General features: G+C 50.5%; 1 protein-coding gene across 2 annotated transcripts in view; it reads right to left on the bottom strand.

Moving 5' to 3' along the window:
- PCYT1A (phosphate cytidylyltransferase 1A, choline) overlaps positions 1-10,540 on the bottom strand; it is a 30,503-nt gene extending 19,963 nt beyond the window's left edge. The window contains exons 1-3 of one of the 2 annotated variants that reach the window (XM_075004274.1): positions 10,420-10,523; positions 1,380-1,425; positions 529-681 (exon numbers count right to left, since the gene is read on the bottom strand). In XM_075004274.1, the coding sequence (XP_074860375.1) occupies positions 529-645 (117 nt within the window). In that variant the 5' untranslated portion in view covers positions 646-681; positions 1,380-1,425; positions 10,420-10,523. Of the gene's footprint in view, positions 1-528; positions 682-1,379; positions 1,426-10,419 lie in introns of both variants that reach the window. The other variant, XM_075004273.1, reaches the window with a different exon arrangement.
- Positions 10,541-11,862: the final 1,322 nt, after the last annotated feature.

Consider the following 11,862-nt stretch of genomic DNA (forward strand, 5'->3'; position numbering starts at 1 on the left):
AATTCAAATGACGTTTTTTTATATTTAGCCCTCCAGTTCTGAAAGCACTCACGTGCATGCACAGCTTTAACCCCACAAGTAGTTTCATCGGTTACAGTGGCATTATTTATAGGCTTAATGTTAACTGCAGGAGTAGCTGCAGGAACCAGGCAACAAGTGGGTCTAAAGATCCAATTTCAATTTTGTTTAAAATCTTGCCTTTGTCAGTAAAGAAATTAGAACAGTCAAAAGCTGACTTATTTCAAGTCCGGCCACACCCACCACCACACTCACCACAAAACAGCTCTCCCCACCTTGCTTGGAACTCCATTTTTCACACCTGTGTCGCAAGTACGGCCATTAGCATGAGCAAAGGAGAGTTTTGAATCAGTGTTGCTAGAAGCAAACAGCACAAGCCAGGCTGCACTATTCCATCTCTTCCCTGGGGCACTGAGGGCATTTTATTTTGCTCTAATCAATGTCGCAACCTCAACATCATTCAGCTGCTTTCCAAAACTGAACCCTTTCTGATCAGAAGCTCTTACTTACAAATGAGTGACGGGGCATTTTCAGAGGTATTCCATCTGGCTCTGTTGCCCCATTGGGTCCGGACCCATCTTTTCTTCTCTTCCGCGGATTCAGCCTGGATGAGCTTGGCAGCTCCATCACAGGAGATGGGCTTGGTAAGGTCTTTCCAGCAGACTGTATGGACGAAATAAAGAGCAAGAAATATCACGGTATTTCACTGCAGAAGGGCTGAGAAACCAGCCTACAATGAGCGCTGCATACAAAAGATCAGTCCAAAGCCACCTGAACAGCGGGGGCATCAGGTGCCAAAATGTCTTGATAAATATCACCCAATGGGAACTCTAAATAACTTCTCTCCTCATCACAGGAACTCCCTCGCACAGGAATTGCAACATGAGTTATATCATCATTAGCATGAAACTAGTTATACTATATTAGTATCTGAGTGGCAGGTCAAAGATTAAAATATGCCCAGTCCACATATCTGAAGGGTAACTGTACAATTTCCCAGCTCTCATTTCAACTACAAGCTAGATGAACAAAAAGAACCCCCTCCCCACCCAACAAGACAGCTGACGGGTAAGGCTGGGTTTCCTTTGGGGTGTACATGGGGGAGGGAACCTGACTCAGGAACTAACTTATTTTTAAGCTATTTGCAGGGGGCTTTTATCTGTTCACTTTCCGTATGTCAGGAACGCAGGGAAGCCCCCCATGGCTTGCTGATGAAATGGAGCTAGGCGTTTACAGGACCGGCTAACACTGGAAAATCCCAACCCCAGCTATCGAAAGAGGCACACATAGATGATGGATTTGCAAGTAGGTGACTGAAGACAGAGTGGAAGTTTTTGCTTTACTAAATAATGTATGCTCACCTCACTGCACTGCTGTATCACCTTCTGTCAGCCACCACCGGCATGCCTGGGAAATATGGGTCACACTGAAGCCTAGAAGCTTTAATAATAATACCCTGTGGATTTTAGACTATTCCCCACCCACATGCAGAGGCTGTCCTGGAACACTTGGAGGGAGTGTCTGGTGGGGGTCTCTGGACTGATAGTCAGAGCATAGGCTTTTGTGGGGCAAAGATTCACTTTGCTAGACGTATCTGATGAAGCGGGTCTTTGCCCACCAAAGCTTATACTCCAAAAAATCTGTTAGTCTACCAGATGCCACAGGACTTCTTGTTGTTTTTGCAGATACAGATGGCTGCCCCTCTGACACTGGACTCGTAGCGAACCTTTCGCAACCTACATCATCATCTGAATGCTACCGCCCCGAGCCATGTAACCATATCTTACCAATCGCGGCAAAGTATAACTGCTCAGTGACCCCTACTGGACAATTGAAAGTGGTGTCGGTGAAGCTCCATCAGTCAGATCCCAAGGACATTTGTGAAAGGTGGGCTTCTAAAAGGACAACTACTGGTGGGCACTTTAGGAGTACAGATGAGCCTGGGAGAGTTCTTAGGCTATGGGGACTGGAGTTGTACTTTATAGCATTCTGATGTGGGCTCAACCTGGCCTTACACAATGGCTACGTCTACACGTGAAGCCAACATCGAAATAGGCTATTTCGATGAATAATGTCTACACGTCCTCCAGGGCTGGCAACGTCGATGTTCAACTTCGACGTTGCGCGGCACCACATCGAAATAGGCGCTGCGAGGGTACGTCTACACGCCAAAGTAGCACACATCGAAATAAGGGTGCCAGGCACAGCTGCAGACAGGGTCACAGGGCGGACTCAACAGCAAGCCGCTCCCTTAAAGGGCCCCTCCCAGACACAGTTGCACTAAACAACACAAGATACACAGGGCCGACAACTGGTTGCAGACCCTGTGCCTGCAGCATGGATCCCCAGCTGCCGAAGCAGCAGCCAGAAGCCCTGGGCTAAGGGCTGCTGCCCACGGTGACCATAGAGCCCCGCAGGGGCTGGAGAGAGAGCATCTCTCAACCCCCCAGCTGATGGCCGCCATGGAGGACCCGGCAATTTCGACGTTGCGGGACGCGGATCGTCTACACGGTCCCTACTTCGACGTTGAACGTCGAAGTAGGGCGCTATTCCGATCCCCTCATGAGGTTAGCGACTTCGACGTCTCGCCGCCTAACGTCGAAGTTAACTTCGAAATAGCGCCCGACGCGTGTAGCCGCGACGGGCGCTATTTCGAAGTTAGTGCCGCTACTACGAAGTAGTGTGCACGTGTAGACATAGCTAATGTTATGTTAGCAAAACTGGCTAATGTGATTTTGGGTAGAACTGACTGGAGGACAAGTCAGTTCTGTGGCAGGTTGGAAACGTGTTGTTATTCCACAACGGAACAAAACCATAAGCGTTCCTGACTTTCTCGGGAAAGCATGCAAGTGGGAGTGGGAGGGTACCAGCCAGGATGCCAGGGCACTGATGTGGATATGGGCAATGCAGGTTCATGTCCTGGCTTTGCCTGATTTCTAGTGCTCTGAGATCATAGTTTTTCTCATCCCCTCTCAGCATCCCAACCAGACCACAGTGTGACACAGTCTTTGTCTAAAAGATATTTAATTTTGGAAGGAGAACGATCTTGGCTAAGTCTCCACTGGAAATGCTCTGATGAGCTGCAGCTTTGGGCCAAAAGCACAGTGGCCATGCAATGAGACAGACTGAAGTCTTCCTGAGGGCTGCCCACGTACTAGTTGTTCAGCTCTAGGCAGCCACATCAGAAAGGGAGTTTGGAGAAGAGAACCTGTAGTATCAGGAGACTGGAGGAAATAAATGATGGCTAATGGGGAACAAAACCATCTGCAAGTACATGAGAGAGAGCAGATACCAAGCAGGGTATTTAGAGCAGCACATGGGGTACAGCAAGGAATCAAACGAATGAGGGGAAACCTGAGCAGAAAATCAAGGGAAAAAATTCTTGATAGTCAGATTAGCTAATAGTGGGGAACCATCTCTGGGAAGTGATGGAAGCCCGGGTTTGGAACTGGAGGAGGCACTTGGAAATCAGAGTGAGCTAGTCCAGTACATCCAGGACAGCTGGACTGGAATTCCAGTAGACTTGAGTGCGAATGCAGCTATTTGATAAAGCAAATATTGCAGTATTCCAGGTGTCAAAACTCCACTTGCCTGTGATGGAGTAAAAGACTTCTGCAGCGACTGAGAGCTTTTAGCAGCTAATTTCCACAGTATTTAAGCTTCCATTGAAAAAACAGGTTTATTACTCTTCTAGCTGCAAAGGCGGCCTCCAAAGGTGAACAAATTATTATTTGTATCACGGTAGCCCTCAGGAGCCCCTGTCATAGATCAGGACCAGTGGATGTAGTTTAATCTCTCTGATCCTGCAGGCACAAACCTGCAGGGTTGAGAGCAAAGTTCCCTTAACTTCATGGCACAGCTAACGTTAGGCAGAGTGTTACAGCAGCTTAGCCTCAGTAATGAAGATATGCCCCCTCTCAGCAGCCACGGAAGAGTCGCTTTTCACCCAGCAGCTAGATAGTGGCGGGACTTTTAGATAGTGAGGTACTGGCTACAGGCTGATGGGGTCCGGAGACAGCTCCCTTGCGGAAGCCCTGACATTTGCAAACCCAGTTGTTTCTCTGAATTCTGCTGGGTCTTCCCTCCTCAGTCTTTCATCTTTACCTCTGGCTAGCAGATTTATGGTGAATTTTTGAGCTTCGCACAAGGTACTGTTAAGAACTGGGAAGTTCTTGCATTAAAGGGTGTCCCTTTAATGCAGCTACTAATCTTTCAGCATGTATTTAGCCATGAAGGACTAAAATAGCACCATGACCCACCAGTTAATGTCAATGAGATCCAACATTCGTATCAGAGCTTAGCACATGTTCTCTTTCGTTCTCCTGTCTGCTTGGAATGCTTCACTGTTCTACAGTTAATTGCACTCACAGTGGTTTGGGGCTTTGCTTACAAAACTTCATATTGAAGTCTTTCTGGATCAAACCTGGCTTAATCACAAGGAAAAAAACCCTTGTGCAAAGTTTTAATATTGTTCTGTTTTATGCGAATTCTCATTCTAAAACTCCCACTGCCTCACTTGCACCACATTCAACAAGAGAACCAGGTCACAGGCAGGGAGGTTAGAAACAACTCTCATAAAGCAAGCCTCACAGGGCAAGCCATCTTGACCCCGGAGTTAGCAGCACAGACCAGGCTCAGCTGAGCGCATGGGACAACCTTGCATTAATTTTCAACAAGCCCTCCTTTGGCAGAAGACTCTCATGGTAGGACTATTCAGCCCTTGCTGGAGAACAAAAGCACTGCATTCTACATCTAGAATGGTGCAAGACAGGGCAGAAAAAGCGAACCCCCATTAAACTTTGAAACTGCCCTTCCAGATCTGACTGGCTAAGCAACAGTACAGCGGAAAGGGACCTAGGGGCTATGGTGGATGAAAGGCTGGATATGAGTAAACAGTGTGCCCTTCTAGCCAAGAAGGCTAATGACATATTAGGCTGCATTAGGAGGAGCATTGCGAGCTGATCTAGAGAAGTGGTTATTTCCCTCTATTTGGCACTGGTGAGGCCACATCTGGAATACTGTGTGCAGTACGAAAACCACATGGATGTGCTGGAGCAGATTCAGCAGAGGGCAACAAAAATGATTAAGGTGCTGGAGCACACGACCTACGAGGAGAGGCTGAGGGATTTGGGATTGTTTAGTTTACAGAAAAGACGACAGAGGGGTGACTTAATAGCAGCCTTCAACCTCCTGAAGGGGGGCTCTAGAAAGGATGGAGAGAGGCTGTTCTCAGTGGTGACAGACAGCAGAACAAGGAGCAATGGTCTGAAGTTACAGAAGGGTTGTGTGTACACTAGCCAAAAACTTCGAAATGGCCATGCAAATGGCCATTTTGAAGTTTACTAATGAAGCACTAAAATATATTTTCAGTGCCTTATTAGCATGCGGGTGGCTGCGGCACTTCGAAATTGACGCGGCTCCTTTTCGAAACTACCCCAGCTACTTCAAAGTCCCCTTATTCCCATCTGCTCATAAGAATAAGGGGACTTCGAAATTGACGCAGCTCACCGCCGTCTGGCTTGTCCAGACAGGGCACCTTTTCGAAAGGATCCCAGCTACTTCGAAGTGCCACGGACGCCCACATGCTAATGAGGTGCTGAATATGTATTTCAGCACTTCATTAGTAAACTCGAAATGGCCATTTGCATGGCCATTTTGAAGTTTTTGGCTAGTGTAGATGCTGCCAAGGAGAGGAGTAGATTGGTTATTAGGAAAAACTATTTCCCCAGGAGGGTGGTGAAGCACTGGAACGTGTTACCTAGCAAGGTAGTGGATTCTTCATCCCTAGAGGTTTTTAAGTCCTGGCTCAACAAGCTCCTGGCTGGGATGACCTACTGGGGGTTGATCCTGCTTGAAGCAGGGGGCTGGACTAGAGGACCTCCTGAGGTCCCTTCCAGCCCTAGGATTCTACGAATCCCCAAACAGTTTCCTGATAGAAATGCTGTAGAGAGCTCATCACCCACCCCAGAAAAAGCCACTTCTGTGGTGGAAAGCGATAGGCATTCCACAGTACACAGAAACCCTACCCAAACATCTGAGGGTGGGAGTGAACAAATAATGTAGCCAAATTAGCAGAGCTGGAAATCGGCCAGGATATGAGGATTAACACCCCCATGCTAGAGAAGAGGCTTGTGAAATCTTTAGTGACCACACATGCCAATTCCTGTTGCTAAACTGAGGGCTAGTCTCAATGGAGAGATGAACCTTCCTTGATGAGGGGGTGTTAATATTCTGTTAGCTTATTTGTTCTTCTTGTTTCTTTCCTTCAAAAGAGAGCTAGATAAATTCACAGGGGATAGATTCCCTCAGTGGCCGCTAGCCAGGATGGTGAGGGATGGTATCCCTAGACTCTCTTTGTCAGAAGCTGGGAACAGGTGACATGGGACGGATCACTTGCTTATTTCCTCTTCTGGTCACTCCCTCTGGGGCACTTGGCAAAGTTGGAAGACAGGATATTTGCTCAGATGGACCTTTGGTCAATCCCAGTCAGGCCATTCTATGTTCATGCGCATGTTTAACATTAGAGAGCCGTGTGTTGTAATACTGCCGAGAAACAGCCCCAATAATTTTGAATATATCCATCCAAACACGGCAACTGACCCAACTGCATTCCACCAGAAGAGTTCATTAAGGGAATAATTTTGCTTGCAGATGAACAGGGAGGAGCAGAGAATAAATTCCACTGCTTCATCAAGAGGCCTGAGTGAGAATACCTTCATTCAGTGCTGCTCTGTAGCTGCCCTCAAGCCCTGGTCTGAAATCATCACGCATTAACTGAGACAGGAACCAAAGGAATTATATGCGAGAACATCAAGGCTTCCTTGCACGTGCTGTCTGCTTTCTCTCTTACATGCATTTCTGTAAATCCAGGAGGTGTTAGCACAGTGAGATGGCAGCAGTCATGAGCTGTGCTGTGCTGTGCTGCCCTGCCTACAGATTATTCCAACACAGAAGTCTGTAATTTCCCCTCTGGTGACTCATATGCATACAACTATTACTAGGTTTGCATTGCAGCCACCCATTACGGAGATTGACCATGACAGAAAGAACATATGGTGAGAGCTATAGAGAAGCCCTGTTACCACATGACTCTAAAAGCTAGACTGGGCAAATTACTAGAATCACTGAGCATTGCTGGAGTATGATGAAGTGGTAATGGACATTAATCTAGAACAAATATTTCTTCCACCTTCACTATCTGTGACAGAATGTGTATAACCTTTATCAATATATTAACTGTATTACTTGTATAGCAGTAGAAGCAACTAGAAGGGTTTGCAGAGGCTATCCTGGTTGGAAGCTTTGATAACATTTCAGATTCCCTTGATTTTTATGTGGCCAAACAGCATTAGTGATCCAGACTGGGCAGGAGGGTGCAGAAGCAAAAAGCAATCTGCCCTCTAAGATGTGGCTCTTGATACTATAGTCAGTACCTTTGGCCTGATCCACACTTAAAAGGTTAACTGGCTACTTGTACTAACAAACCCTCCTAATGGGGATGGGGAAAAAAAAAGACTTTTTGCTGGTATAGCTTATACCCATTCCCTGTAAGGTCAAAAAGACTTCTTTACCAGAATACCTTTTATCTCTTCCTTCGGGTGCTGGCCAGCACAGCTATGTCAGAATAAAGTCCCACCCTTACCTAACACAGCTATTTTGGCAGAATTTCAGCATAGACCAGGCCTTGGTAACATCTGGGTTGGACTGAAATGTGTTCGAGGTGGGGCTACAACTATACTGCATTTGGAAGACAAAAGCTAGTGCAGGACGTGGTAACGTAGGCCTTATCTATCATTAATAATTTTGTTGCTTTAGCTATTCTGGTACAGTGTCAGTAGCCAGCTACAACACTGCAAGCTGAGTTACGCTGGTACGAGGGAGCTTTTACCAGATACAGCTTGGCAGAGGAAAACAAGCTAGACTCATGTGTCATTACCAGTGTAACAGCATCTACACTTAGGCCAGGTCTACACTATGTCAAAAAGTCCATTTAAAATACACAACTTCAGGTATGACAATTGTGTAGCTGGACTTGATGTATAGTAAATCAGTTTTTCTGGCTGCCCTGAAAATGGGGAGTACCAGGGTCAACAGTAGAGCCTTGATGGTTCAGTTTAGCCCGTCCCCTCTAGGTGCACTAAATCAAACCCTGTTAAATTGACAGTGATCGAGTCAATCTTCTGGTAAGCACAGATATACCCTGAAGCTTTTACCAACATCATAACGATTAAAAAATTTCACATCCCTTACCTTTTTAAGCCTAGAGCAGGCCTTGGTAGTTCACAATGGCACGCTGTGATCTGGGGAGTTCAGCGCTTTGGGTTTCACCTATAATGCCCTAACTGGCCTGAAACCTTCCTATCAAAATGTCCCCCCCACCCCCATGAGAGCACCACATCGGAAATAAACAAAGGCATCTCAGCCGGAGCTTTCTTAGTAAATCAGAACTGTGGGCAGGTCAGTCTCCATGAAGGCCTCTCACCTCTGAAATTCACACTCTTTTTTGGTCCAAAATAGCTCAAATATGGTGTTGATAGACCAGACACCTTGCAAGGCCCATCTACTGCAGCAGGCAAAAAGGAAAAGGGGGAGATGATGGGATGGGAATTGGAGGGGAGATTTTGATTTCTTTCTTATTCACATCATGTGAGTGAGGGAAGATGTGCAGTGGTTTTGGTTTGCTAATGGCTTTGGTATTGTATTTTAAAATTGATAACCAATCCCCTAGAACCCAGGGTAAAAGATTTTTTATTATTGTATCAGCACATTTAAATCAAATTAAGTAGGTGGTTAGCAACATATTGCACCTTCCATCTGTCATTGAATTCTCAGTCTACAACAATTTCTTGGCATTAGTTCAACACTGAGTACAGTAGGGCTGCAACAACTGCAAGGGTTCTGTGTTGAGAACGCTCGTAAATGTTGAATTTTGCAAATATAGCAGCCGCTGGTGCGCCCCACCTTGAGCCTGGCTGCCGGGGCTCCTGCCTGGAGCACCAGCAAGGCAGCGGCTGCTGGTGTTCCTGGCCAGAGCCTCGGGGAAAGCAGCCCTCGTGAATAATTGAATTAGCAAACCTTAAGTTTGCGAATGTGGGGACCCTAGTGTATATTAAAATCCACACGCTAGATCAGTTTTAAATGCCCAAATTCAACAGTCTGATGATATACCACACACACCTGCAGGTTTTTAGGGCAGGCATATTTTGTCTTGATTTGAAACGTAAGCATGGTCCACATGAGCCCAGAAGGAGTTAAAAATACCTCCTCTCACACTACTATAAATAACATAACTCATCTGCGTACTCTGCTTCAGTTCTATCAGCCCTAATCTGTGTCAGAAGCCACAGGTAAGTGGAGCACATGAGGGTGGAAGGTAGGGGGACAGGGTGCGAACTCCAGTTTTGTCATCACTATGAGAGATAAGGAAACTGGAGGCAAGAAAGGACATGCAAAAGCAAATAATGGGTCAGAAGCGGTGCTTGTGTGTGCAATCTGTCCTTAGTGCTACATCTGAGCACTGATGTGAGACAGGGTGAGGACACCCCCATGTTAGCTGAGTCTCCCCTCCTGGATAACCAAGGGAGGAAGTCAACTTTCACTATACCACCTCTCTCGCTCCATACAACCCCAGCAAGTATTCCCTGTGGCAGGCAGCCCTGAGCAGTCACCCACCCAGCACTGGGCCCCCTCTACCCACACAGGGCAGGGTCCCCTCAATGCCCCCAAAGTCAAGTTCCCCCATCCAGCATCCTCCACACCCACCCCAGCCAGGGCCATACCCTCCACACCCCTCAGTACTGGGTGCCCCCTGCCAGACCCCCAAAGACTACACACCTCCATACCCACCCTAGTCAGGGCCCCCCCCACCCCAAGCGCCACCTCCCTTACCTAACCCAGTCAGGGCCCCCCCCCCCATCAACCCAAGCCAGGGTCCCCCAGGCCCAAGCACCACCACCCCTTACCTCCCCAAGCCAGCCCCCCCAACCCCAAGCACCGCACCCCCCTTGCCCCCCCGCCAGCCAGGGGCCCCCGCCCCAAGCACCGCACCCCCCTTGCTTCCCCCAGCCAGGGGCCCCCGCCCCAAGCACCGCACCCCCCTTGCCCCCCCGCCAGCCAGGGGCCCCCGCCCCAAGCACCGCACCCCCCTTGCCCCCCCCCAGCCAGGGGCCCCCGCCCCAAGCACCGCACCCCCCTTGCTTCCCCCAGCCAGGGGCCCCCGCCCCAAGCACCGCACCCCCCTTGCCCCCCCCAGCCAGGGCCCCCCGCCCCAAGCACCGCACCCCCCTTGCTTCCCTCAGCCAGGGGCCCCCGCCCCAAGCACCGCACCCCCCTTGCCTCCCCCAGCCAGGGCCCCGACCCGGATACCCCGGCACCAAGTGCCCCCACCCGCCCCGTTCTGACCTGCCGGGCCGCTGCGCGCTCGTTGGCGGTCGAGACGGAGCCGAGCCGAGCGGGGCGGGGCTGGGCGCGGCCGCTCCCGGCTCCCGGCTCCCCTGGCTCGCCAGCGGGGCTGCCGCCCGGACCGCACGGGAAGGGACCCGCCGCGCGCAGCAGCTCCAGCGGCCCCCGGGAAACCGCAGCCGGCCCCGGCGTTCCGCCCGCCCCGCCCGGTCCCGCGTGCCCGCCTGGCCCCCGCGCGGCTGCCGGTCACGAGCTGCCCGGCGCCTCTGCGCCCGGCTTGTTATTGTAGGGTCGCCCGCGGGTGCGCGGGGCTCGCGCTGCTGGCCCGCAGCCGGAGCGTGTCAGCGGGGCCGGGACGCGGAGCAGCCCCGCTTGCAGAAGGGCCCGACGTGGGCCGGGCCCAGGCCAGCGGGCTAGGGGCTCCCTGGGGCCGCCCCCCGGGCTCTGATTCTAGGGTCAGTCGCTCATTGCCCGGCCAGAGGGGAGCTGAGACTTGCCCGGCTCAGGGCTGTGAGAGGCCCGGGCTGAGTTCCTCCGAAGCCCTGGGTCAGGCCCCTCATCAGCACAGCCGCACTGGGTCAGGGCGATGGGCCAGCACCCTGTCTGCCCGCACGCCCGGGGCTAGATGCTTCAGAGAGCACGAACACAGCATGGCCACGAACCAGAGCCGTCCGCTGCCCGGCCACCCACCCCCAGCTTCTGGCAGTCGGAGGCCTAGGGGCCCCCAGGGCAGGGCACGCGTTCCTGACCACCTCGGGTAATAGCCCTGGGCAGACCTGTCCTAGCGTGAACTCATCCGGTTCTTTTCTGAACCCAGTTAGACTTTGCACCTTCATGACATTCCCTGGCAGCGAGTGCTGTAGGTTGACCAAGTGTGTTATTGGGGAGCTCCTGTGGGTGCCACAAGGTTTGTTTGCTAACCAAGGTGCCTTATGAGGTGTACTATTTGCACATTTACTTTCAGCCTGGAGCTGCGTGGGCGAAACTGTATGTCAACCCCCGGGCTCCAGGATAAATGCAGGGCCTGCATCCTAGTCAGTATCTGATTATCAGCCGTCGAAGTGTGGCACGTATCAGTTACTCAGAACAAACTGCAGAACCTCTGCTGAGGCCCTGAGGATGTAGGATGTTGGCAAGCGCATCATCTTTGAAGTGGATGGAAAATCTTGGTGAACCGACACGAGAGCTTTGAGATCAGGGAGAAAAGCACCTGCCTGAGGAGCTGGGGTAGGAGCTTGTGAAGCTCCTCCTCTTCATTACAAGGGGCTTTGGTTAACTTACCCAAAGTGGCAACAGTGGAGGAGTTTCCTCCTCCTGTGAATTCCACGGCTCCCCAGTGGAGTCCTGGCTAGTTGCAGGAGATATGGCCCCATCACGCCACTTTGACTCATAGCTCAGTCCTGCGATGCACAAAGAGGGGGCCTGCTGGCAGCACACAGAACA

Source organism: Carettochelys insculpta, chromosome 10, assembly GCF_033958435.1.
Source record: "Carettochelys insculpta isolate YL-2023 chromosome 10, ASM3395843v1, whole genome shotgun sequence".
In the NCBI taxonomy this organism is placed as follows: domain Eukaryota; kingdom Metazoa; phylum Chordata; order Testudines; family Carettochelyidae; genus Carettochelys; species Carettochelys insculpta.